This window comes from Balaenoptera musculus, chromosome 14, assembly GCF_009873245.2.
Source record: "Balaenoptera musculus isolate JJ_BM4_2016_0621 chromosome 14, mBalMus1.pri.v3, whole genome shotgun sequence".
NCBI classification, from domain to species: Eukaryota; Metazoa; Chordata; class Mammalia; order Artiodactyla; family Balaenopteridae; genus Balaenoptera; species Balaenoptera musculus.
In genome coordinates, this window is record NC_045798.1 from 74,559,072 (window position 1) to 74,585,441 (window position 26,370).

Below are 26,370 nucleotides of genomic sequence, written 5' to 3' on the forward strand. Positions count from 1 at the left end.
AGGTCAAGGGAGGAATTTGAGCATGGCTAAGACTTTAATCTATGTTAGTATCTTTCTAATTAAAGCACTCCAAGAGCAGGTGGGGCAGAGGGGAGAGATGCAGCCTATTAGGAACCTATGCTTATTATTTTATCTGTAGGCATGAGACCTTTCAGGAAATAGATGACTATCCCTCAGATTGTACAGAACTATATAAACTGGATTTTTGCCTAAAATGCTTTATTTATTTTAAGATCTGCTTTTCATCTTACTAACCAATTTAAAATTGTTGCTAAAATGGTCTCAATTTGAAAGATTAACAAAGATTTAGGGTGAAATAGAAACTTTTCTCGGTGTTCTCTGATAGAGAATGTACATTCATATTTAGCTCCACTTCCACCTTAAGATGTGTTGCCTGGGACTTAATACATTCAAACCATGATCTCTAAATTATTATTTATAATAAAAATCCATTTTATAAGTTATTCTAAGTTATTAAATTATTAGATTATAAAATTATTAAAATTCCATTTTATTAGGAATTAGGAAATATTATGAATGGTGAGGGTCTCAATTCTAAACTCCAAAGCCAGTTGGTGAAGCAGCCTCTCCTTGTCCAGTCCTCTTCTGTCTGTGTGTGTGGGACGGGGGGAGGCTGGGAGGAGGGGTGGGTGTCAAGCATCACAGAAACTCTTACGTGGTAACTACATCAGTGTGACAAATGAATACTCCCTGGTGGTGCTTTATGAAATCAAATCTTTCATTGTCTTCCCAAAAGATAATTCCATTGGAAATGGGATCACGTCTTTAAAACCTTTTTATTCCTCAGTTTATTACAATGGCCTTTCCACTTGGACATTCAGCAACTATTTGCTGTGTGTGGAATCCTCCAGAAAGGGAAAATAAATACCCCAGGTGAAACGGGACAACTAGGTGTTACCCCTCCAAAGGCTTCTCATCACACTTGAACAAAATCCCCAATCTTTACTATGGCCATGTCCCCAGTGCCCCAACCAGTGTCTAGTTTCCAGCACCCGCCACCCCCCCCCCGCCCAGAAGGCTCACTGATCAGGCTTTAAGTTTCCTCTGATTTCTTTCAAACCTATCTAATTTAATTCTTTAATTTTACATTACTCACTATTTTCTGTGGGCTTATAGCACAAGGGTCCATTACGTTAGTTTCCATTTTCTGAAACCACTTTATAAAGACCATCTTTTACAAAGCTACCGACCCTGAGACAGAAGTATTATGAGGAAACTGAAGGTCATCTTTAGTAAGTGGCAAAGTCAAGATTTAAACTCTGATTTGTTTGACGCTAAAGCTCTACTCTTTCCTTTTTATACCACATGGACTCTCAGAATTGGAATTACTTGGTTGAATGGTGCTTGCCAAAAAGAGGAAAAGATTTTTAAAAAACTGCCGTTAGTAATGACTAAAAGTTCCAGCTTAGCCACACTATTACCAGTATTTGGTTATTAAAGATGAAAACATCAAATACGTTGTTTTAATTATTTTGTGTTTTTCATTACCAGCAAGGGTAAGCATTGATCCATTATTCTCTTCTTAGGCTTCCAGGTATTGACTCTGCAGGTGGTAGGCCACCTAGGGCAGAATGCAAAGCATGTGACACATGAAATACTATCACAAACCGGGGCCTACTTGGGAAATAAACAACTACTTATTACCTGAGACCAATGAAAGAAAAAAGTAAATTTACTAAAATATTTCTTTATTTGAATAAGGTCAATGTCATTTCTTGAATTCCAGCTAGCAACAAATTAACAATCAGAAAAAAACACTTGACAAAATGTTATCCAATTGAAATTAACAGTGGATAGAAAACCCTTTTAAACTTTAAAAGAAATATATTAAACAGGCAACATACAGATCTAAAAAGTTGCAAGTGGTGATTTTACATTAGATCTTATAAATTAAAAAATCCCCAATATAACCATTTGTTCACTATCTCCCTGCAATAAGCACATGGACAGGAAAAGATAATCACACCTTAATATTCACAACTGTCACTTATGTTCTTTACAAAGATTGTATCTCTGCAATGCAGCGGGTCAGGCAATCTCTTATTCAAGTAATTTTTGTTTTCCCCAAGTTATCAAAAAGTACAACTGTCTGAGATAAAATGTCACAAAAATCACAATCAGGAAAGCAAAAAGCTTTAGCAGGCCATCTTGAAGATGGGGGATTTCATGGCTTGACCATGATCTGAAGATGCTTTTGTACGTTTAAGAGCTGTCAACCAAAGTACCAAGAGCTACAAGCAGCAATCTGGGTTTAGTTTGTAATTGCTAATAAACCAAGAGGTTTAGTAAAAAGAACATTAAGTAAAAAATTGTAAGTATAAGAGAATCAGTGCATATTTGCTAATGTCATTGACAATGAAAACGTTGTATCAGCTCTCAGCTCAGCTTTGAAGTTAACAAGAGACTGATTCTGTTCACCCCCCATCTTAGTGCTTCTCAACAGCAGTGCTCAGAATCACCTGAGGCGCCTGCCGAAGACTGATGTTCTGAAGCCCCCACCTGAGTTCTGCTTCAGGTGGTCTGGAGCTGAGCCCTGGAATCAGTGTTCTTAACAAGCACTCCAGGATCCAGATGGACCACAGACCACACTCTGAGAAACACTATTATCCCTTTAATACATAACAAAATATTGTGGCCTCATAGAGTTTCAAACTGAATAAAACATTCAAACAATTAGAACACAAAGAGGTACATTAAATAAGAGTATTAACCATTATATTGAATATAATTGCATTTCTTTTTTAAAGTGGCATAAGCACAAAGACTTACACTAAAATTGTAAAATCAATTTTGTTTTAATCCAAGGCACCTGTAAAATACTTGCTGGTGTGAGAGAAGTTAAATTCAATTATATAAAATAGTACAGAAATGAAAGAATCCTGGCAGTGACTGATTTTTCCATAGAGCAAACATTTTTCTACAGAAATGAGCTACTTAAAGTTGACGATTTTGAGGAAAATAAACCAAATTTCCAATAATATGGTAACTTGTATGAACCGATTTACTGAGTGATTTTCAGCAAATTCAATCAGTATGAAAGAAAAGAAGGTTCATGCTCATACTCTCCTGTCCTAGCTGTCTTCGCTTGTGTTAGGAATGATCAGAATGATTCCTCTTGAATTTTAGCCTGGAAAACGTATACTGCATAGGTCTAACATTTCTTTAAGTTCAGGCACACGTGACCATGGATTTTATAAAACTGGATATTTTGCAACCTTTTATCTCAAGAGGATTTCCAAGTCTCATAGTCTACAACTGAAACATTCTTCTGAAGGTATTAATTTTTTTTTTCATGGAATAAGAGTAAATTCTGTGATGACGATGTCTCTGAAATATGAATTTCAAAATGCTAACACTACAAGGAAAAATGCTAGCAAAGCAGTTCTGTGTTGGAGTGGCTGTCGGTAGGAGAGTGATCTTTAGAATGTTCTTGTTCAGCGTTCCAGGATAAACGCTACTGTAAAAAAGCCGTGCTAGGACCGTTTGCATATGTAGTGCTAGTTAGGTATTGCTATAATGCAGAGTTCTTTAGAGCCTTTGTATGGATTTTCGGCAGTTAGTCCAGTCTGTAAATGACAACTAAGAGCAAATTTATGAAGGCTGTGAAGAATTAAATAGTGCTGTTTACAAAACGGTACTATTTTTGATTCTGTGACAAATGAAAGGTATCGTTTTAGCTAGCCAGAAGAGGTAAAGTAAAAGAGTATTTTGAAGTCTACATCAGTCGTGAAAACAAAATGAAATGTCATTTACAGATTGTTTCTACTATACCTAGAACTGTGTACAACAACCCCTTCCAGCCTGACGTTTCAAAGTTAACTTACTAACAAGTGCTTCACAATATCCTTAGTTCTGGCATTAAAAGAAAGACATCAGAAGTACTAACACTATTTTTCAAATTTTGCCTTCAAAAACTTTAACACTGCTTCTACTACTGCCTTCTTGATTTCCACAAATATGCAGCATCACAAATGCCAGGTTGCATGGAGTGATGTAAATCAGAATGCAGTGGTAGTTTTTATGACCTTAAAATATACTCAGGACATGCAATCTGAGTTGAATTTAGAGATATAAACGCAGAGTAATTTTCATAATATTGAACTGACACTGTTGGAACACAGACATTCAAGAATATGAGCAATCATGAAATGAACACATCACCAGGTAAAATACCCATAAAAACCATTATCAGAGGAATGTTGTCATCTAAATGGTTTTTCAGGCAAAGAGCAGCTCTTAATTCTCCCCTCCAATTTCCTTTAAAAGTGAAATATATCATTGATAATCAGAAGGGAAAAAATACTTCAATAAACATTCTGAAGCCTATTATCCAGATCCTAACACTCTCAGACAAAATATTCTTTGATTTCAAAGGGAGCTGTATTAGACTCAAGGACTGCAGGACTGAGTCTTCGAGTAGGAAATTCTGGCCTCTAAAAAAAGGCTTTGGTTACAAAATAAACATGATGGGTAGCTCTCAGACCTCATATTTTGGCGGGGGGCAAGAGGGCAAGGGTGTTTACGCTAAAGATAGAAACCTCCAACATCAGAGACTTAGGGGTAACTTTCATATATGGGGGTGCCCCCTTTCTGTTATTCACCCTCTGATTTATCAATATTCTGTTCAGTGGCTGTATTCTACTGGCCGGAAATTCACTGAAATTTAAATAGGTTTATGTACTATGCACAAATTTACATATGGTTGTCTTTAAGGTTTATTCTTATTCAAGTCAATGTTTAAACAGTTATTTTATACAAAATTTAATAATTTAGACTACGAAGCAATTTAAATACTTAAATTCCCTCAAAAAGACATTTTGTACATACATACATGATGTACACATATGAAAATGGTGGTCAAAAGAATTTTTTGGCAGCTGCTTCTTGCTGAGTCCTACGGAAAAAGAGAACAAAAAAAAAAAAACAAAACAAACTGAAAGAAGTTCTATATACTTTACATTGGAATGAAACAGGATTGCTTAAAATTAAAAATGCCTTTTGAAGTATGAAATACATGAAGATAAACATATGTCCTATACATGTACTCCTGTGTGAACTGAAATAGACTAGACATAATATTCGCTTTGTATGAACCTAATTTTATAGGTATTGAAAGTTCTATTATGGACCTTGATAACTTTATTGAATATCTCAAGTTAAATAAATACAGAAAAATGTTGGGTCAAATTTTAGAGACTTACCTATACATGATATAACCAATGAATAACACCGTTTGTACCACTACAAATATAACAAAGTGCACCGTAGATAAACACGATGGAAATGGCGGTAGTTCTGGGCATTTCAGTCTTTCATTTGATGGCTATAAGGCAAAGAACTTTCTATTACAATTAGTCAAATCAGTATTTTAGAAAAGGAAATAAATGTGAAATCTTTATAAAACTCATGGTCTACTGTATAAACTCAAGTATTTTCATTAATTCATCTCATAATTGCCTTCCACCCTCTTAACTTTCACCAACAAACTTTTTGAAAGAGCAGGCGATGTGGGAAGGCCTCCACTCTTTCACTGTCCCGTCACTAACTCATTGCTGTCTGGCTTCTGCCTTCATCACAGTGACAATGATTTTAGTGTCCTTGAAGGTCACAGATCACCAGTTCCCTGACACCCCCAGTTTATACTTGCTGTACTAGAGTAATTATTAATGGCGGCATCCTCACTCTCAAAAGTGTTCTATTTCAGACAATTACACGGTTGCCCTACCAATGAACTACCTGACAGAGATAACGGCCTTTTCTCAGCTGTCATCCACCCCAATCTCCTAACATTCAACAACACTAATTAGTATTTTGGAAAATGTTTCTTTTCCTATTTCCATGATTATTCATTCTATTATAAGCAAGTAATTAAATACCAGGGACAAAGATTTCATCAAGGTATCCAGACAGAATGGCTTCTAAGGTTAGTTGTTCTCAATATGCTCACACCTATGGGACAAAGGTCTTCACTATGTATTGATATATACTACCCACAGCATCAACTTGGCCGTTGCAACAAAGGCAAAAGTTGGGGGGAAATAAACTCAAACAGAACTAAGGGAATAGATGACAATGCTTTGGATGGGAGGTAAAATGGTCAATAAGAAAACTATTAAGCTATATTTGAAAAATTGGAAGGGAAGAGGCAAATGCTACAAACACTTGTGAATTTTATAAGGGTTTTCAAAGCCAGTAAATAAGTTAGGGAAAAGCTTAAAAACTTAGAAGTTCCAGGGATCTGTCTTCTAAATAATATCTCTTATGCATATTAAACTTCAAAAATATGCTACCTATTTTTAATACTTATTACCTATCTCCAAAAATGTAGATGGGACTTACACTAAAAAAAAGACCTAATAAAGTAAATAAAACAAAATAAAACAAAACTTAAAAAAATGAACCAAGTAAGACAGGAAAGTAGCTGGAAAAAAAGAAAAATCTTGCCTAAAGAAAGCTGCTATCAGTCAGCCAGTTTTAGATCTACACTTCCTGAACAGCCCAGACAGAGAAATGTGAATTACCCAGTGCCCGTCTAACAAATGGGTGTGTCGAGAGACATTTACCTTGTTCAGAGCCGTTTAAAGGTATCATTGCTGATAACAAGAGACATGTTTTTAAAAGAGAACTTATAGAAAAGAACCTAGAACAAAAAAAGTCTGAGATTGTGATGATTCCACTAACTGGAATAGCAATTTATTTTTTAAAAAATTCTATTCAATAGGCTATGGAAGCATGATGTGGAACATGTAGACATTTGAATCATATGGAGTAATTCTACCTTCAATATTAAGAAGGAGCAATGGCATTAATTTAAAAGTTAAAACGTTTTCAGTAGAATATGTGGTTTTCCTTTCCAAAAGAAGACTGTGATAATCATAAAGCAGAAGAAAAGAGAGCTCACCAAATTTCGCTGCACTAAGTTATCTATGTCCCGCTTCACTATGTGGAGGTGCTCTTTGATGTCGCTGAAGTGCTGGCTTGTCTCATAAACGCCCCCTGCAGACCCAGGATGCTGTATGCCACTGACCAGTCTGACAGTTTCACTCACGGAATTCCTGAAATAGAAAATCCTTTTACAATGGAATCACTAGAAAGATGATTTTTACAGTCAGAGATTTCAAATGGTTAGATACATGTCTAAGCCCAATGCATCAGGTCATTTAAAAAAACAAAGAAAAAAACCCCAGAAACAAAATAAGTATTTTAAAAAACTGTCTTCAAGATTAGAAAATAATTTATAAAAACTAGAATATTATGCCTTTATCTTTTACTAAAGGTTGTCTAACCACAGAGAATACTACTAAATAATTTGTGTTAAAACCAATATTATAAATGGCTACTGAATAACATAGTGGATGATACTCTTAATGAGCTTAAATCTTTCTAAGTGTTTAATGTTGTGCAGTAAAGGATTAACCCATCAGGCCTGGGCTGCCCAAACCCCGCACATTCCAAAGGTTTTCAGACCTGGCCCATGACTAGCCCCTGGGAGATAATCTCTATGCCCCTGGAATATCCTGCCTGTTAAGAGTGTCTTTGTCTACCTGGGGCCTTGGGCCAGGCCAACAATATGATTTATGTTTGTTTGCCTGGGGCCTTAGGCTGCAGTACCAGTCTGACCTCTAGGAGGACTGAAGATTGAGTAGTTAAGGTCAGTCACGTGGGTGCTCCATGCCTATGTGACTGACCCCTAATAAAAAACCCCGACACCAAGGCTTGGGTGAATTTCCTTGGTTGGTGACACTCTGCACATGTTGTCACGCATCACTGCTGAGAGGAATAAACACTGTCCGTGTGACTCCACTGGGAGGGGACAACTGAAAGTTTGTGCCTGGTTTCTCCTTAACTCCACTGTATGCACCTTCTTTCTTTGCTGATTTTATTATATATCCTTTCATTGCAATAAACCATGACTGTGAGTACAGCAGCTTTTCTGAGTTCGGTAAGCACTTCTAGAAGACCACAGAATCTAGAGGCGGTCTCAGGGACTCATAAGACAAATGTATCAATAATTCAATTTCTCTTTACAGTTCTATCAGATGTCCCCTATATACAAACCTAGTGCTTCAACCAGACACCAACTAAAGAACATCTATCTGTTTCAGATATGAAGGAAAAACTGGTTGTTTGGCATACTGAGCAATGGTGTGGTAGTCTCCACCACGGTATCTTTTTTGAAGGGTAATTCTGACTTTATACATTTTACCTTACACTCTGACTTCAGAATATAATCCCCATGTAAGATGTGATTCCACTATTCAGATGTAAGAGAAAGAGTTCTACCACTGAGTATGCCATTTGGATATGAGTCTGTAAGCATGATAGTGTAAGAGACTACAATTTTTTTTTTTAAATAATGGCAGAAACGTAACAGGGCTATTTATTAAGAAAGAAGGGAACATATCTGAATTTCAATTTACCTGAAAATATTACTGCTCCCTTTCACCCGTCTTGGCTCCTCATGTTCCCTGAGAATATCCTTCACATAAAGCCTCTGTGTCTGGGATGCTTCTTCTAGTCCTGACCCTTCCCTCCAAGAGGGAGGGTCTAAAATGGAAGGGCCAGTTCAAACGACTGCCTTTCCCCTATACTTTCCTCTCCCTGAGGCTTCCTTGTCAAATGCAACCATTCCCTAAACATCACACATACTTTTCTCCTTTGTATCTGTATACAGTCAGCCCTCCTTTTCTGTGGTTTCCACATCCACGGATTCAACCAACCATAGATCAAAAATATTCAGAAAAAAAAATTCCAGAAAGTTCTCAAAAGCAAAACTTGAATTTGCCACACAGACAACTATTTACATTGTACGTACAGCTATTTACAGAGCAATACGTTGTATGAGGTATTATAGGCAATCAAGAGATGGTTTAAAGTATACAGGAGGTAATAAGCAAATACTATATACCATTTTATATAAAGGAATTGAGTACCCCTGGATTTTGGTATCCACAGGGCCCTGGAACCAATCCCATGGATATGGAGGGAATACTGTATATGGGTTTTCTCTCTCATAGAGCATAAGCTACCCGAGAACAGTAATGTCTCTGATTTTCTGACAGCCTTCAACAGTTACAGTGCAATTTGGATGAATTAATAAATAAGTTATCTAACTTATTTCCTTGAAGTAAAATTTCGTTTAAAAAGTATCAGTAAAAGTTGTACTTCCCTGGTGGCGCAGTGGTTAAGAATCCGCCTGTCAATGCAGGGGACATGGGTTCAAGCCCTGGTCCGGGAAGATCCCACATGCCGCAGAGTAACTAAGCCCGTGCGCCACAACTACTGAGCCTGTGCTCTAGAGCCTGCGAGCCACAACTACTGAGCCCACGTGCCACAACTACTGAAGCCTGCATGCCTACAGCCTGTGCTCCGCAACAAGAGAAGCCACCGCAATGAGAAGCCCGCGCATCGCAACAAAGAGTAGCCCCCGCTCGCTGCAACGAGAGAAAGCCCATGCACAGCAACGAAGACCCAACACAGTCAAAAATAAATAAATTTATCAATAAAAGCTTTGCTAGAAGAAAACAACAAAAAAAAGAAACTCAAATATTATAATTACTTAGAAATAACAGAGTAGGTCAGGCTGAATGTTAAGTATAATAAAAAATCTTCAAAAATTCTACTTGAGTTATACGAGCAATGAAGAGTTAAAAACCTGCTACAAAATATCTCAAGTGCTTTCTGAATAAATGACATGTCTTGATTAAAACTTCTTTGAATGGCATACATGCTCAAGGAAATTCATGTGAGTCTAAGCTTTTCCACTTAAACCCAAATTAAGAATTATATTTTACTATCTCTAAAATACTTACCAAGAATAAAGCATCCCAGAATAAACAACCTTCTCACATATCTGCATTTTAAAATATTGCTTCCCAGAGCATGAACTTGCTTACAGATACATAAATGTCTTTTTAATACACAAAGATTGAGTCATCATTCATTCATTTGCCTCTTGATTCTGCTAATGTTTATTTGCTACATGTTACGAGCCAGGCAATTTTTAGGGATATAAACTGTGCAAAAAAAATATAATTCCTGCCCTGCTGAGACTAATAGACTAGCAGGAGAGCAATGTGATAGAGGCACATCTAGAGTTCTATGAAGAAAGATGCATTTAACTTAGCTGGGCACCCAGAGCTGAGTGTTAAAGGATAAAGGAGGGTTCTATGAGGATGGGATTGTGACGGAAGGAGGGCATATGTAGCTTAGGGAATACGTCAAGTGAAGAGGGCTGGAGAGAACACTAGAGAAAAAATACCTTTTAAGGAATAATGGAAGGATGACCAACAAATGAAGAAAACTAAGAAGAAGCAGAGGCCAAGAACATCAAGAGTGAGTGGTATGCTAGAAGCCTTGGAAAAAAAAATGTCTCAAGATAGAGGGAGTGGGAAAGGTGTCAATTTCTACAGAAAGTCCAGCAGGATGAGGACGGAAAGGTATTCATTACAGGGCACCACTGACTGCAGAAAGAACCGTTTGGTGCTTTCAGGACAAATTACAGTGGTTTGGAAGCGAAGACAGGCAGTTTGGTCTACTTTTTTAGAAACTCACTAAAAAGGAAGGAAAAAGAGAAGCAACAGTAAAAATAATAGCAAGTGTCAATTAAAGGTTTGTTTTGTTTTGATTAGTTTTCAATAATGGAAGAGCAAGCCCTTTTGTATGAGGTGTAAGTTAAAGGGAGAAGACAGAGAAAGGATCACTAAAGCGCAAGGGTCAGAGAAGTAGAAGGAATGGGATCCAGGGCTAAGGACTGGCCTGGGCAACAGCTGTGCAGATGGAGGCAAGTGCGGGGAGGGAGGGTGCAGCACAAAGAGGAGGCGAAGGACGAGACAATGTCATCTCCCAGGAAGAATGTCAATGGCAGGCTGAGTTATGGGGCTTGAAGAGAGTGGTGAAGATCTTGAGTGAGAGTAGAGAAGATACAGAATGAATAAAGATCACTAAATAGCTTAAATATTATATTACAGGGACAGGCTGAAGGTACAGAAGATGAAAATTAAGAGCGAGATCCCAGAAGAATATGTGAAAATATTCATGTAAAAATGCCTAGCACAGTACCCAGAATGCAATAGGTACTCAAAAATTTAGGTAAAGGTAAACATGAAATGCTAAATGCTGCCTGCTCACCAGAAAGAACTTATTAAAAAAATTACAGCCAATTAACAACACAGTCAACACATAATGATAGCAAAGTTCAAAGAACATCAGTAACTCTGTCCACTGAAAAGGCCCAGAAGCAATGGCAATGCAGCAGCATCAAGCACGACACTGTCTTTACAGACCATTTCTCACTAAAAGACCAGGGCTCCAAAGAAAGATGCCTGTGACACGTGTGGGACAGAAATATACAAGAGAAGCCTGGAAAGTCTTACACCTGAAAGGAAGGAAGCTACCAAAGACTACTGGGGTTGCATTAAAAGGATGCAGAAGCTAACCTGTAGGGACAGCTAGTGCCCAAAGACGAAACAATCTGAACATCAATTATAAAGACTAATGTAAAACAGCAAAATATGTTAAACTCCACGAGTTGAAAAACAATCAAACAAACATCACCTCTCACTATCTCATCATTTAACCTTGGACACTGCCAGGGGACCAACTCATTATTCTAAAAAATGATAAAAAAGAATCAAGTATTTATCCTGCCTTTCCTGAACTATTTCAGGATAACAAGTAAGTAATCAGAGAAATTCTTTTTAAATGGAGAGGGAATTTTAGAATAAGAGTGTCATCCTTCTTCACCTCTAATGAAATGATGGATTTAGGCTACGGCCATCACTGGCTAAAACTTAGGCTCATGGAGGCACTTTATAATGAATGGCTCAGGCAGACAAAATCTGGTTATTAGTAACCACTGGACTGGGTGATGGGGATGTGAGAGAAGGCCCTTCTGTTAGCCTCAACTTTTCTGTATGTTTAAAATTTTCTATAATTAAATAAAAATTGGCAAGGACTTATGGTATGCTAAAAATAGCACCTGAGAGTACAGAGATAATGAGAACTAGTTCTGTTTTCATATCATGATCTTTTATCATTCAGAGCCTTCTCCCCTCTTTCTGTAAACTGGAGACAACTGAACTACATGCTTCTGCTAAAAAAAATTCCATGATCCCCTAAGAGCATGGAAATCCATAAAGACACAAATCACCCTCTCTATAAAAGGCAAATATTTCCTATCTCTTTGCATTTTTTTCTGAAGCTTATTCAGAAGAAAAAGCTTTAGAGGACAAATTCAGAAATTTGAGTTCAGTTTTTACATTAACTTATTGCATGCATGACATCTGTCCTTCATTAATAAGGGGGAATTTACATGGACTGCTAACTACCTTAAGTAAGTGTTTGCATGGATAATACAACTGGATGGCTAGGCTTTGCTAACCACTAACTGAATCTTGAGATGTTCTAGTATTACTCTTAAGTAAAACAAGCACAAAACAGTATCTCAAGCATGCTACCATTTACATCAGAAAGAAGGAGAGCTAAGAAAATACGTATGTGGAGAAGAAATATAGGAAGAACAAACCAGAAATTAATGGGATGAGTTACCAACAGCGGGTGGATGGGAAACAGCTAGAAAGAAGGAGAGAATGGAAGTGGGGCAGCAGTGATGAAGAGGAAGTGATACCTCAATAAATATATTCTGGCTCCTAGAACCATAGCATTCACATACCCTTCTTATACCCAAAATATAAACAATTAAGATCAACCAGGAGGTAGGAGAAATGCAAACACTAACAAAAAACCTAACTGTGTTACAAATGAATATCATAACCATACTGAAGAGAGTGGGGAAGAAAAGAACTAAACTAACTACCTGGAAAATAGTGTCTGGACTAGATACTGTAAGGCTAGAGGCAAAAGGAGCTTTACATAAATTCATCACTATATGTGTTTCTCATAGGGATATGGCTTAATAATTTGAAACCACTTTATGTATACTTTATGTACACACTAAAACTATACCAATAAGTAAATACATTAGAGATAAGAACCAGGTTTCTCCCTATTGGAGAAAGAATTTTCAAATAGGGAAAGGAGGAAGGCTAAAATCAGCCCTTCAGTTTTCAGTTCAGTCCAGTCCAACCAAAATCCAAAGTATCTGTATAATCTCGTGGTTTTTTTAATACAAATGTAGAGTAAGGGATACAAAAATATGTGTATATGTGTGGATTAGTATACATTCACATATTCCCTAGACCTGCCCACTGAGAGGGCCTAGAAGCAATGGCACCCCAGTAGTAATGAGCATACCTAGTGCCCAGATCTTGGTTTCTAAATACTTTTCTCCAATAAAAGGAACCAGGGCTCACTGAGAAGTGGTTGATTCTAGAGCTCGGGCACAGAAAATACAAGATGAGTTTGAAACATATTACAGTACCAGAAAGTAAAGAAATACTTAAAAAAGATGGGGGTTTGTTGAAAGAACACAGAAGCCAACCTGAAGGAGCTCCTAACAACCAGAGCTGGAACAATTTGAACAACAAAATAAATAATGATAGTACAGGATTATAACCCACAGAATAAATAATCCATGAGTCCACACTGATATAAATAGATTAAGTAAATAAATGGGGGAGAAGGAATAGTGGTCCTTATAGAATGCCAGTAAATAGATATAGAAGGAATGATGGAAATAGAAAAACCAGCGTTTGGTAAACACCACATTCTTGTTTCAGATAAAACATCAATGGATGCTAAAATTAGTGAGCCAAAGGTTAAAGTGAAACAGGATATTTACAAAGACTCAAAGTATCTTTCCCCAAATATTTATTAACCACCAAGGGAAGGATAGTAACTTTAAAGTAGAGAAACCGGGAAGAAACAACAATATCCAAGTGATCACAGCCAACATCACCAGTAATAAGACATACCAACATCATGAACATGACGCACTGTTGTATTCTTGTCAAAAATGCAGAACCTCCATCCAATCATGAGTAAATACCAGACAAACCCAAACTGAGGAACCAAATTGGTCCAATGAATTAATCAATGCTCTTGAAAATTGCCATGGTCATCAAGGACAAGGAAAGATGAACTATTTCAGACTGCAGAAGTCGAGAGAAATAACTAAATGCAATGTGCAATCCTGGATAGGATCTTAGAATGAAAAAGGCACTGGTAGGGGCTTCCCTGGTGGCGCAGTGGTTGAGAATCCGCCTGCCAATGCAGGTGACACGTGTTCGAGCCCTGGTCTGGGAAGATCCCACATGCCACGGAGCAACTAGGCCCGTGAGCCACAATTACTGAGCCTGCGCGTCTGGAGCCTGTGCTCTGCAACAAGAGAGGCCGCGATAATGAGAGGCCCGCGCACCGCGATGAAGAGTGGCCCCCACTTGCCGCAACTAGAGAAAGCCCTCGCACAGAAACGAAGACCCAACACAGCCAAAAATAAAATAAATAAATAAATTAATTAATTAAAAAAAAAAGTGCAAGACAAAACCGCCCCATTGTCAAGGAAGACTTTAAAAAAAAAAAAAAAAAGGCACTGGTAGAAAACTGGTGAAATTTGAGTAAGATCATTAGTTTAGTTAATAGTACTGTACCAATGTTAATTTCTCCGTTCTGACAATTGTACTGTGGTTATGTAAGATGTTAACATCGGGGGGAAGATAAGTGAGGAATACATGGGATATATGAGGGATATGTCCTTATTTTTTTTTGCAATGTCTAAAGTCTAAAATTAGATCAAAATATTTTTTTAAATGTTATATTGATCTGGTCTGTTTCTAAAACAGTTTAACTATTCATTTAACATCATAAATATTTTAATCATGAGTTTAAAAAACTTGAAGATTTTAAAAAAAATGCCAAACAGTACAACTGAAAGAAATACAAATTTGCAGTTACAAGTTAGGCTGCCTTTAATCTCTAGGTGTTAAATGTTATCACCTTCTGTTTAATCTCATTCGGTTTAATTTTCCAGTCCTAAAGAACTCACCTTAACATTCTAGTTTGTCAAGGGCTGTAGTGGCTGGGGCAGTGCCCTAACGTATTAGCTTATGACATGTGACATGTCTGGCTGTTTCTCTGCTTCAGGCATTGAATGCTAATTATCTGATAAGTGAATCCTTTTTAAAAACCTATCATTCAATGTTCCAAGGACACAGTGTCTCCTCTCTGCAGCTACCCTTTTTGCCCAGGCTCTCTTAGGGTACAACACAGGATAAAAAAGAGGTAGTCACACATAGCATATTTCCTTCAAAATGGTTTCATTCCATCAAAAAGAAGTTCCGGCATCAGGTATGTTTGTTCTACAGACCTGTAATACTATGCATGCGTATTCCTCCAGTTATTTTTCCTAGGATTGTTATGTATTACCCATATTCTTTTTATATTTTAGAAATGCACAAATGCTGTCAAACAACTGTGACAAAACCTAGTTTTTTTTTTTAAAGATGCTAAAGCATTTTTTTCTTTTCTAGCTTGGAACAAATAAAAAATTTAGACAGGTTTCCTAAATATCAAAAGTCCCCGTATACTTTACATTCCCCTATTTACAAAATAATCTAGAACATGATTCTTACTCATGCTGCAGTCTTACGACAATAATGTGCTTGCATATCTGGAGAAGTCATGAATTTAGGACAAAGGTATCACGTAATACTCAGACATTACTTTTGTATACTTACTTCATTTCATTTACTTGTCTCAGAATCTCATGCTGAGTGTTCACAACAGTATCCAGTTCTTGTTGAGTGGTCTGGAGAAAAAACAAAAGATGACCAGCCAGCTCAATAATCCCCATCCTGCAGAACACACAGCTTTTCTTTTCCACCTCTCCTCCATCAAAGGTTAACTAAGGCATATCTGCATATTTTGAAAGCTCACCTGTCCATGCTGCCCTGGGACTCCTGCTCCTCTTTTAGAGATCTCCTCCGTCAAGGAAGAGACATACCTTCTCTGCTCATCAAGAATCATGTCTAACTGTCGGTTCAGCTGCTTGATTTCAAGATGAATACGATTCTGTCCTTCAAAGATTTGTCTCAGCTCACGGTCTCCTACACTCTCAAATAATTCATCCGCTGAAATGGAAATTACAAATCAAAATTATTAGAATCACCTACACACAGACAGTTTTCAAACTACTGTAAGTGACCAAAGCACTAACATATACTAGAATAAGAGCATCATCAACACAGTGTTATGATCTTCCCACAACACAGTGTTATGTGTTAAACATGCATGTAATTAATTCAATCGTGATTACATTACTAATTGTTTTCACCATCTCTGGTGGTTGAATACTTATTATAAATTAGGTCTGAATTTTTTCACCTAAAAATTATTTTCTCTTTTAAATAGACTGTGTGATTCTATTTACAGGGGCAGGCAGAACTAATCTAATTTCTTAATAGAAATCAGAATAGTGGTTGCCTCTGGAACGCGGCTGACTTGAAAGAGGTATAAGGGAACTTTCTGGGGTGATAAAAATATTCTATACACTGATCTGAGTGATGGTTAAAGGGGTATACACATTTGTCAAAATTCATCAAACTATTCTCTTAAAATTTATGCATTTTACTTCCATAAAAGATTAAGAAATGGAGTTGAGAACAGCTGATTTTCCTTTTATTCCTGACCATGCTGAAATCAGATCGTTTCATTCAAACACTTACTACAATAAGCTTCAGGATATATTCACAAATCATATGTGATGTTTAAAACAAATCCAAGGAAAAAATAAAACTTACCTTTCATTTTTATCTTCATTAAATCTGAATCACACTGTTAATCATTTATATTAACACACTACTTAGTTCAAAAGCTAGCCCCAGGGGCTTTATTAAATATAGCCTTCATCACTTGTGCTGATAGGGAACCGAGATCATAAAAGTTAGCAGATTATATACAGTCTCTCTATTTGGCCTTATCTTGTTTTGTTTTTGACATGTAGCCCATGTAAGTTCTTAATTACATTAGCTTCGACTAATATTTAAAAATTTTCAACCTTTAATGTCCAGAATTCTGTTGAGTAGTAAGAGGAGTAGATAATTACTTCACGTTACTCTTGAAAGTCTTGATAGTTTTCAAGTATTAGCTCTATATTACTAAGGTAATTGTGTCACTAAAAGGAAAGAAATAAACCTTGGACGATTTCATTCAACAAATATTTACTGAGTCTCAACTACTACATCAGCACCGCTGTTGTTTTTTTAGGCTTAGGGGACACAGAAGTAAACACAGCAAACAAAGACCACTGCACTCACAGAGCTTACACTCCAACGGTTCACTGTTCACATCACCCAGATACTCCTGACTGCACACTTCACTAAGCGATACTCTTCCCCGTAAAAACATCAATCTCTGAGCCCTTTAAAGACTGAAGATTTGTTTAAAAATTATTTCCCGAAATTGCTTGGAACGTGCCAGATCAGAGAGCAAAGATAAAAAGGATGAAGTGCCGGGTGACACGTAAGCGCCACAACCATTGCTGCAGCGGCGGACAGCTCTGCTCCAACTCACCAGGCTGCCCTTGAAGGTCAGGGTGCTCCTTCTGGAATTCCTCCTTTTTTTTATCCAACTCCTGTTGAAAGTGCTCAAATTCCTCCTGGTACTTTTCTTTTTCTTTTTCAGAAATTTCTTTATCTGGTGTAGGCTTTTTTGGAGTTTAAGAACAGATCATTAAAAAAATTAAAAAGTAAGAAAATAATAAACCTCAATATATGTTCTTTTTCTCATTTTAACTACTCTACCACTAGTTGAAAGGTTAATTTACTCTTGCTACTAATATTACAACAAAAAATAAAAATAGCCACTACCACTTATTGACTGCTTGCCAGAGGGCACTGTCTTTAATGTCTACAACGTTAAGGTGGCCAGTACAAACATCTCAGTTTTACCAGTGAAGACATGGAGCGTTACAGAACTTGTACCAGGTCATAATGGCAATAACTGGCAGAAACAAGATCCAAACCTAAGTCAGTCTTCTCAAGTTTTCAGCTACGAGGCAGTACCACTAAACTACAAATAAACTTTTGGAAAAAAATGAGTATACTTACTGGCTCTTTCCCAGGCTCAGTCAATTGGAAAGTCAGAAAAGAAAGGACATCATGATCATCTACAAAGTAAAAAAAAAAAAAAAAAAAAAATCTGAAAAAGTTCTGTAATGGATTATTTTTATGGTTGTGAATTTACTTTATAGATATCTGTTGCTTTAAAATAATAATCAATAAGGGAAATAACAAAAATTTGCTCTAATTTGGTAAAGGCAACGGTGCTCTGTGACTTTAGAGACAAAAATTCATCTGACTTATATTAGAACTAGGTTAGAATTCACTTTTTAAAATCCTAAACCAGAACATTTAGCTGTGTTTAACACATGATGGATGTTTAATAAATGTCTGGTAAGGGAATGAACAAACAAATGAAGGGTCAAAACAAGCCCAACTCCTAATTCTGGCACCAAGATCCTCCTTTATTTTTTTCCACAAATCTCCTTCATGCGCTGCATCCCAGTCAAGTGAGACAAAATCCTGTTCTTCAGGTATTTCCTGTTCCTATCTGTCTCTGAACCTTTCTTATAGTGCTTACCACTCCCAGCCTTACTTTCCTGTTTTAACCATGACACTGCTCTGTCCTGGATTACTGGGACAGTCCTGATTTATCTGTGTTGCCCTGGCATTACTAACAGCATCTCCTGTTACTCCCAAAGCATCTCGATTAGAATATGATTACTTTTCTATATATCATTTATATTTGTTTCCCTCATACAGCAGATTTTATTTCACCTAAAATCGTATTAAAAAATCAAATGAATTTCAAGCTGTTTAAGCTAAAAACAGCTAACAGATCAAACCTCATAACATCGAACTACAATACTCATCCTGGCTAGTGTCACATCCACAAAGCAAGAGAGATGAATTTCCACTGCAGCAATCTCTTTGCTTTCTGCTACTTTTATGGAGATCTAGATATGTAACCAGATTAAAGAGAAAACTGTAATACCGTAGTGTAGGTTAGGTAACATTAGGAGAAGTCATGCAGTGTTAATAGAGCCCTGGACCCAGGAGCCAGAAATCTAAACCAGGTCCTGCCTGGGTCTGATTTATTGGCCATGTGATCTTTAGAAAGCCCTTTAATCCAAGATTTGGCAAAGTCACCTAAAAATTGGGTAAATATGATCTATCCTTTCTCCTTCCCTCCTTGTTCTATTGTAAGGAAAAATTCACATATTTGAAAATAATAAAAATATTATACAATATGAACACAAGATGGTATTAACATCCAATGATAAGTTCATTTATCACCACTCATGGAAAAAAAAGGGTAAGTACGTCTTCTTTAAAGTTTAGCCCCCAATAATATTTCCTCAGGCTACCAAATTCATTTAAATGTGCTGTGACAGCTCTCAGGATCCTAAAACACTTGGCAGTTAACCTTTTAAATATGTCTCCTTCACTATAAAATATCACACCCAAACTGACAGTCTAATTTACATAATTGCACGTAGCCCCAGCCAACTGTAAACCTACAGAAAGTAAGTAGAGATTCAGCAGTCCCAAGAGACCAAAAAGACTGGCACCGCAGATCATGGAAGGTTACAACCAGTCTTAAAAGGTTAAAAGCAAACAACGCTACCCATCTCCAAAATATATTATTCCCAATAAAATTCAATTCACAACCTTTCAATATTAAAAGATACCAACATTTTACCTGCAAGACCTCCAGTTGCAGCAGATATTCCAAAATGCCCCTGTGCAGGGATAATCATATTTTCCACTTTGGTGCAAAATTCATAATCATTTTTATCTGGTGTGAAGCCATTATTGATCATTACCTAGAAAGACAAACTGTAGCTATAGCTTTTACAAAGATCTTGTAAAATGAATCTCAAGTAGTCAGTTTATGACCATTTGATCTTTATATTTCCTCTAATAACCACCAAAAAGCTATCAGCTTCCAATCATTATGCTGTATACCTTAAACTTACAGTGTTGTATGTCAATTACATCTCAATAAAATTGGAAGAAAAAATGAAAATAAAAAAAATTAAAAAGCTGTAATCCCTTGTCCATTAAATAAACTCACTTATTTGGTATCATTATACAATGAGATAGTTCACTTCAGAAAATGGTTTTTGCCCTACTGTGTGTCAAGGCTTAAAAATAAAAATCGGATAACTTTCCATGAAAATCTTTCTAAAATAGAATGTGGTGCACCTTCTCTAGAGAAGACTTAAGGAACCAACCATGATTACTTTCTCTGAATGGTTCCTACAGAAGAGGGATCAGGCTTGGTCTGAAACTCCAGTGACAGAGCTACAACGAATAGGTTAAATTGACAATTTTTACTACAGCAAGTGGAGAATTAAACAGATTGCCTCAGCAAGTAGTGAGCTCCTCTTCATTAAATTAGGGGGGTAACTGGACTGTACTAAGTTAGCAGAGAGTCAGCAAAAGTAACAAGTCATATAGACAAAAAAAGGCAGAAAATGAAAAAACTAGAAAGACACATAAGCTTCTACGTTGCAGAATGTATTTTTGAAATAATGACCCTGCATGTCTTAAACGAACTTTGGAAATCTAAGCAAGCACAGGAATCCACCTGGCACATGAATATGCTTCTCGTGAGCCCAGTCAAGCAGTGGTCTAGCCTCTTCAATACCTTTCACTTCTAGCAACCCAACCGCTAGCCCCACCCTAAAGAAGAGCCACTGAGATACAGTGGAAGCAAAGGGAGTAGGTACACGGCACCAGAGTAAGGGCACTTCTATCATTACCTCCAGATGAAAAGTTTCGCTAGTGACAGTTAAGGTAAAATCATACAGGTAAAATGTGACAGTACTTGATCCAAATTTTTAGCAAAAGAGTAAGGGACAGGGCAATATGAAGGGTTAATCTCTATATAATGTAGGATGGCAACATGGGGACTCCTACCAATTTTTAAAAAATCACCTGCCATTTAGTTGACTAATATTAATATTTCTGTTTCCTCTGCTCAGTAATGTTCCTATTTGAGTTTACAGCATGTACAACTGATTCTCCTACAGTCTTTCAAATCGCCAATCAGTAAGACATTTGCCTTTGAGAGATTAAAAAAAAAGAAGTGTTAAGTTAATCATATTCTAAAATTAATACTAAGAACTTTCAACTGTTCAATATTTTTTCCTTGAGCCCTAAGAAATTGAAAATCCATCAGGAGTATTTACTATCCAGTTCTAATTCTTTAAACAAACAAAAAAAAGGTACAATATATTCACTGCACGATGAGTTTGGAGGAACCTTAGGGCTGTGACTGTACAGGTACAATATGTCCACTGATTAATACCAGTAACGCTTCTTTGAGAGTACTGATAACATCCCTTATTCATCTTACAGTTTCGACCCGTTGTTAAATACCGTGCTTGCAGTATTTAAAATCTTGTTTTGGAATTCCCTGGCGGTCCAGTGGTCAGGACTCCACGCTTTCACTGCTGAGGGCGTGGGTTTGATCCCTGGTCGGGGGAACTAAGAATCCCGCATGCCACACGGCGTGGCCAAAAAAAAAAAGTGTATAATACCTTGTTTTGACATATTTCCTCCACTAACGGCGTTTCTTTTTCTCCTTACTTTGTTTTTCCCTCCAAAGCTCAAACAACTGGGAGCTAAAGATGTAAGTACATTTAACAAACATTCCTTGAGTACTAAACACGGGCACAAGGTTAGGGACTATGAGGAGGGCAGGGTAAAGTGCCTGCACTGAGATGTGTACAGTCACACTGATGAGAAAAGACACACAAACCATAACTAACTAGCAAGTCAAGACGACATATTTTAAAGGGCAAATAAGCACCAGAGGAAAAAAAACACTTAGAGTTTAAGTGAGACAGATCATTACGAGCTGATGTTTGGGAAATCTGATGGAAAGGGATCCTGAACTAGTATGTTCAAGAATGAGCACGACTCTGCCAGGTAGGGAGGAAAGGGGAGCGTATTACAGGAGGGGACAGCAGACGGAGCAAGCACACAAAGGCTAGGACCGTTAAGTCACAACCAGATGTCCTGCCAAGTCTCTCTAAAATGTATTCTTCAGAACACTGGCTCTATAGACATTCACAGATACGAAGTGAAAAGAGAATTCCATGGCCCAGTAAGCCTAAAGAATGAGGGGTTTAATAAAGGTTCTTTATTTCGGGACTTCCCGGCGTCTTTAACGTGCTTGTATGCACAGACCTCCCAATCTCATCTGACCACGGAACTCTCTTTGGGGTTCTGCAGGATCACTGTTGTGCGAGCTGCTGGTAGGGCTGACGGCCTCGTCGCGTGGGGTCGTGCAGGCAGCCTCCCTGTGATCTGTGTACTCAGATGTGTGTCTGTACTCGCCGTGGTTGGTGGCTGGGTTCTGCCACATGAAGGTAAGCGTGACCTACTGATGCCCCTGATGAAACTGTACAGGATGTATAATAATTCCAGCGGAACTCAAATCCAAGTTAGGCATAATAGACTGGACAGTGCCTCTATTCTGAGGTCTCTAAATTAGTTTGGAATTTAAGACTGAGCCAATGCAAAGTTTTCCAAATAACTGTCTTTTTCAGAGTTTATACAAAGGAGTGCAAGGTTAGCTCATGATTTAGGGAAAAGAAAAATGTATATAAGATATTCTTTACTTATAAGCATTATATAACCAGGTATTGATGGCATCGTTAAAAATGCAATGTTCACATGGTATTAGTGACCTTAGTTATTATAACTGCCTGCTGGGTATATCCACCTAACCTAAATATTAACCCAAACTCAATTTGTCTACAACGAAACTCCTTACCAACTGTCTGCCTTCCCACTCCTCCCTCAAACACAAAGAAACGTGCTGCTTTTTGGTTAATGGTACCATTTAGTTGAACACTGGCCAGAAATTCAGGAACTATCTTTGACTCCACAACTATATTCACTCTCCCAGCCCCAAGCCAACTAGTAGTAAGTTCTGCAGTCTCCACCTCCTAATCGTCTCTTCTCTATCTTTGCTCTACCCTCGTTCAGACCACAAGTGGAGTCTTGCCGCTAAAACAGTGCTGGGTTCAAATCACAGTTCTGTTACTTATGTGGTAAGACACTGTCCAAGTTACTTAAACTCTCCCATATTCAATTTCCCCATTTATGAAACGGGGATGCCTTCCCCACAGGGCTGTTGGAATAAATGAGAAATATTTGCAAATGATATATCTGATAAGGGGTTAATATCCAAAATATACAAAGAACTCATACAAGTCAACATCAGAAAAGCAAACAACCAGATTAAAAAATGGGTGGAGGATCTGCATAGACATTTGTCCAAAGACATACAGACAGTCAACAGGTACATGAAAAGATGCTTCACATCACTAATCATCAGGGAAATGCAGATCAAAACCACAATGAGACATCACCTCACATCTGTTCAGAATGGCTATTATCTAAAAGACAACAAATAACAGATGCTGGAGAGGGTGTGGAGAAAAGGGAACCCCTGTGCACTGCTGGCAGAAATGTAAACTGGTACAACCACTATGGAAAGCAGCATGGAGATTATTTCTCAAAAAATTAAAAACAGAACTACCATAGGATCTAGCAACTCCACTCCAGGGTATTTATCCAAAGAAAATGAAAACACTAATGAGAAAAAATATAGGCACCCCTACGTTCACTGCAGCATTATTTACAATGGCCAACATATGGAAGCAACCTAAGTGCCCACCAAGAGATGAATGGATAAAGTTGTAGTACATATATACAACAGAATATTCCTCAGCCATAAGAAGATTGAAATCTTGCCATTTGCAACAACATGGATGGACCTAGAGGGTATTATGCTAAGTGAAGTGAGTCAGACAGAGAAAGACAAGTACCGTATGATTTCACTTATATGTGGAATCTACAAAACAAATGAACAAACAGAACAAAACAGAGTCACAGACACAGAGAACAAACAGGTGGTTGCCAGAGAGGAGGGAACTGGGGGGGAGGAGAGAAATAGGTGAGAGAGAGTAAGAGGTACAACCTTCCAGTTGCAAAATAAATGAGTCACAGGTATGAAATGTACAGTGTAGGGAAATCAGTCAATAATTATGAAATATCTTTGTATGGTGATAGATAACTAGACTTATCACGGTGGTCATTTTGAAATGTACAGAAATACTGAATCACTACATTGTATACCAGGAACTAAGATAGTGTTATAGGTCAATTTTACTTGAAAAACAAACAAACAAACTTATAGCACTAGATTTGTGGATACCAGCAGTAGGGGATGGGGGTGGGGGAATTGGATGAAGACAGTCAAAAGGGATAGACTTCCAGTTATAAGATAAATAAGTACTAGGGATGTAATGTACAACATGGTAAGTATAATCAACACTGCCGTATCTTACATATGAAAATGGTTAAAAGAGTAAATCCTAAGAGTTCTTATCAGAAGGAAAAAAAAAAGTTTGACATTACTATTTTATTTTTTAAATTTTATTTTACATGTGCAGTTTTATTTCAGTTTGGAAATCATGCACGAAATATGATCTAATAAAAAATTCTAATCTAATATAAAAATTCTAATATAAAATTTTTTTTCTATTTCTTTAATTCTCTATATGAGATGATGGATGTTCACTAAACTTATTGTGGTCCTCATTTCATGATGTACGTAAGTCAAATCATGATGCTGTACACCTTAAACTTCTACAGTGCTGTATGTCAATTATATCTCAATAAAACTGGAAGAAAAAAGAAAAAGTGAGAAACTGCATGTAAAGTACCAAGTACAGGTCGTGGCTCATTTACAGCAAGGGGGCTAAAATCATCCTATTTTTTGCTCCTTTCACAAATACCATTATAAAAACACTGCTGCCTAAGTCATCTTCCTCAATTGTAAACCTGATCATTTCACATTCCTGCTTAAAACTCTGTAAACTGTTCCTTACAGGATAAACTACACAGAGGCCTATGAGACTTGTTACTGCCAACCTTTCAACCTCACTCTCCAAATCTCCTCTATCCTCCAGCCACACCAACTATTTGCCTTTCCCAAATCTTTCAACAGTCCTGATGCCTGTTTTCTCTGCCTGGAATATGCACCCCATCTAGGAAACTTCTACTTCTCCTTCAAGGTGCAGCTCAACTCTGAGAAACTGTTCCTGACTTTCACCTCTCCAGCCTGGCAGAGTTACAGGATTCTAACCTCCTGATCCCTTAAATTTATCACATAGCATACTAACGTTACATAAGCATAATGTTACATAATGTCACCTCCATCAGACAAGCTCTTTGGAGAAAATGACCTTTGTCTTATTCATATTTGTGTGGCACACAGTAGAATGCCTAAACATTCACCGACTAAACACAAACCTACTGGCAAATTTGACAACACATGACCACTTACACCGAGCTCTGAAGCCACTTCTGCTCTCTCAGAGTAACTCTGATGAGTACGCGAACAATATCCAAATTTAAAATGCATTGAATTTCTATCAAAGATTCAGAATGAGAAGTCATCTAGAATATTGTTCATTTGATTATCTCTAAATGCATGTTACTTACTGTCAATGTTTTCTGGTAATACGTAATCTTTGCCCGGACAGGATAGGGTTTATTACGAAAGTCCCTTTGGCAACTTGCTAAAGCTTGATTAGCACCATCACTATAGTGTGAGGGAAAGGAAGACAAACAAGAAACTTAAAGCTTCTCGATATGTTAAAAACTCACTATTTAAAATGATTAATGCCCAGAAAGGTCAAAACAAAATCAAGTTATGACAAAGCTTGGGATATTTGAAGTTATTTATGCAGAAAACACCAACTTGACACATGAGTTTTTCAGGACTCTGGATAACGAAAGGAGCCAATGTTACCACGGCTGCCTGCCGGCAAGGGGAAGGGATACTCTTCCTCTCCACAAGACTAGGGCAGGGTCAGAGTCACATACGGTGCTTTCAAAAACGCAGATTCCTAGATCCCACCCTCAATCAGCTGAAGCAGAATCACAAGGGGGAGGCCTGGACCTCTTGTTTAAATAGCTCAGTGGGTGATCATGATGAACTACCAGAGTTACAAATCACTAAGGTAGGAAAGTAATTTTTCTTACAGTTGACTGACTGGCTAAAAGGTAATCCCCCCCAACAAACATGTGAAAATTAAAAATGTACATACCTGATTCATACACATTATAAATATACTAAACACTCGGAAGTTTTGTAGCCCACTGAGAATCTTTTCAATACAGCAATACAAAGGTTGAATGACATGGCACACATTGCTTATTCATTAGGTTGGTTAAGGCTCTGAACTTTATTTTTTAAAGATCCCTCTTAATAAAGGTGAAAAAACATGACTATTATTATCACTGAGATCCAGGAATGTTTTAGCAACCTTTAAAGGTACTATTTAATTTCAGGTTAACTACA

The 26,370-nt window shown here is 37.3% G+C and overlaps 1 protein-coding gene across 1 annotated transcript in view; it reads right to left on the reverse strand.

The window, feature by feature from the left end:
* Window positions 1-1,692: 1,692 nt before the first annotated feature.
* Window positions 1,693-26,370, reverse strand: part of LMAN1 (lectin, mannose binding 1) — a 29,590-nt gene continuing 4,912 nt past the window's right edge. Inside the window, exons 5-13 of the mRNA XM_036874486.1 lie at window positions 25,509-25,608; window positions 19,681-19,804; window positions 18,027-18,085; window positions 17,491-17,623; window positions 15,856-16,049; window positions 15,657-15,727; window positions 6,923-7,076; window positions 5,223-5,344; window positions 1,693-4,915 (exon numbers count right to left, since the gene is read on the reverse strand). Of these exons, the coding sequence (XP_036730381.1) occupies window positions 4,879-4,915; window positions 5,223-5,344; window positions 6,923-7,076; window positions 15,657-15,727; window positions 15,856-16,049; window positions 17,491-17,623; window positions 18,027-18,085; window positions 19,681-19,804; window positions 25,509-25,608 (994 nt within the window). The 3' untranslated portion in view covers window positions 1,693-4,878. The remainder of the gene's footprint in view (window positions 4,916-5,222; window positions 5,345-6,922; window positions 7,077-15,656; window positions 15,728-15,855; window positions 16,050-17,490; window positions 17,624-18,026; window positions 18,086-19,680; window positions 19,805-25,508; window positions 25,609-26,370) is intronic.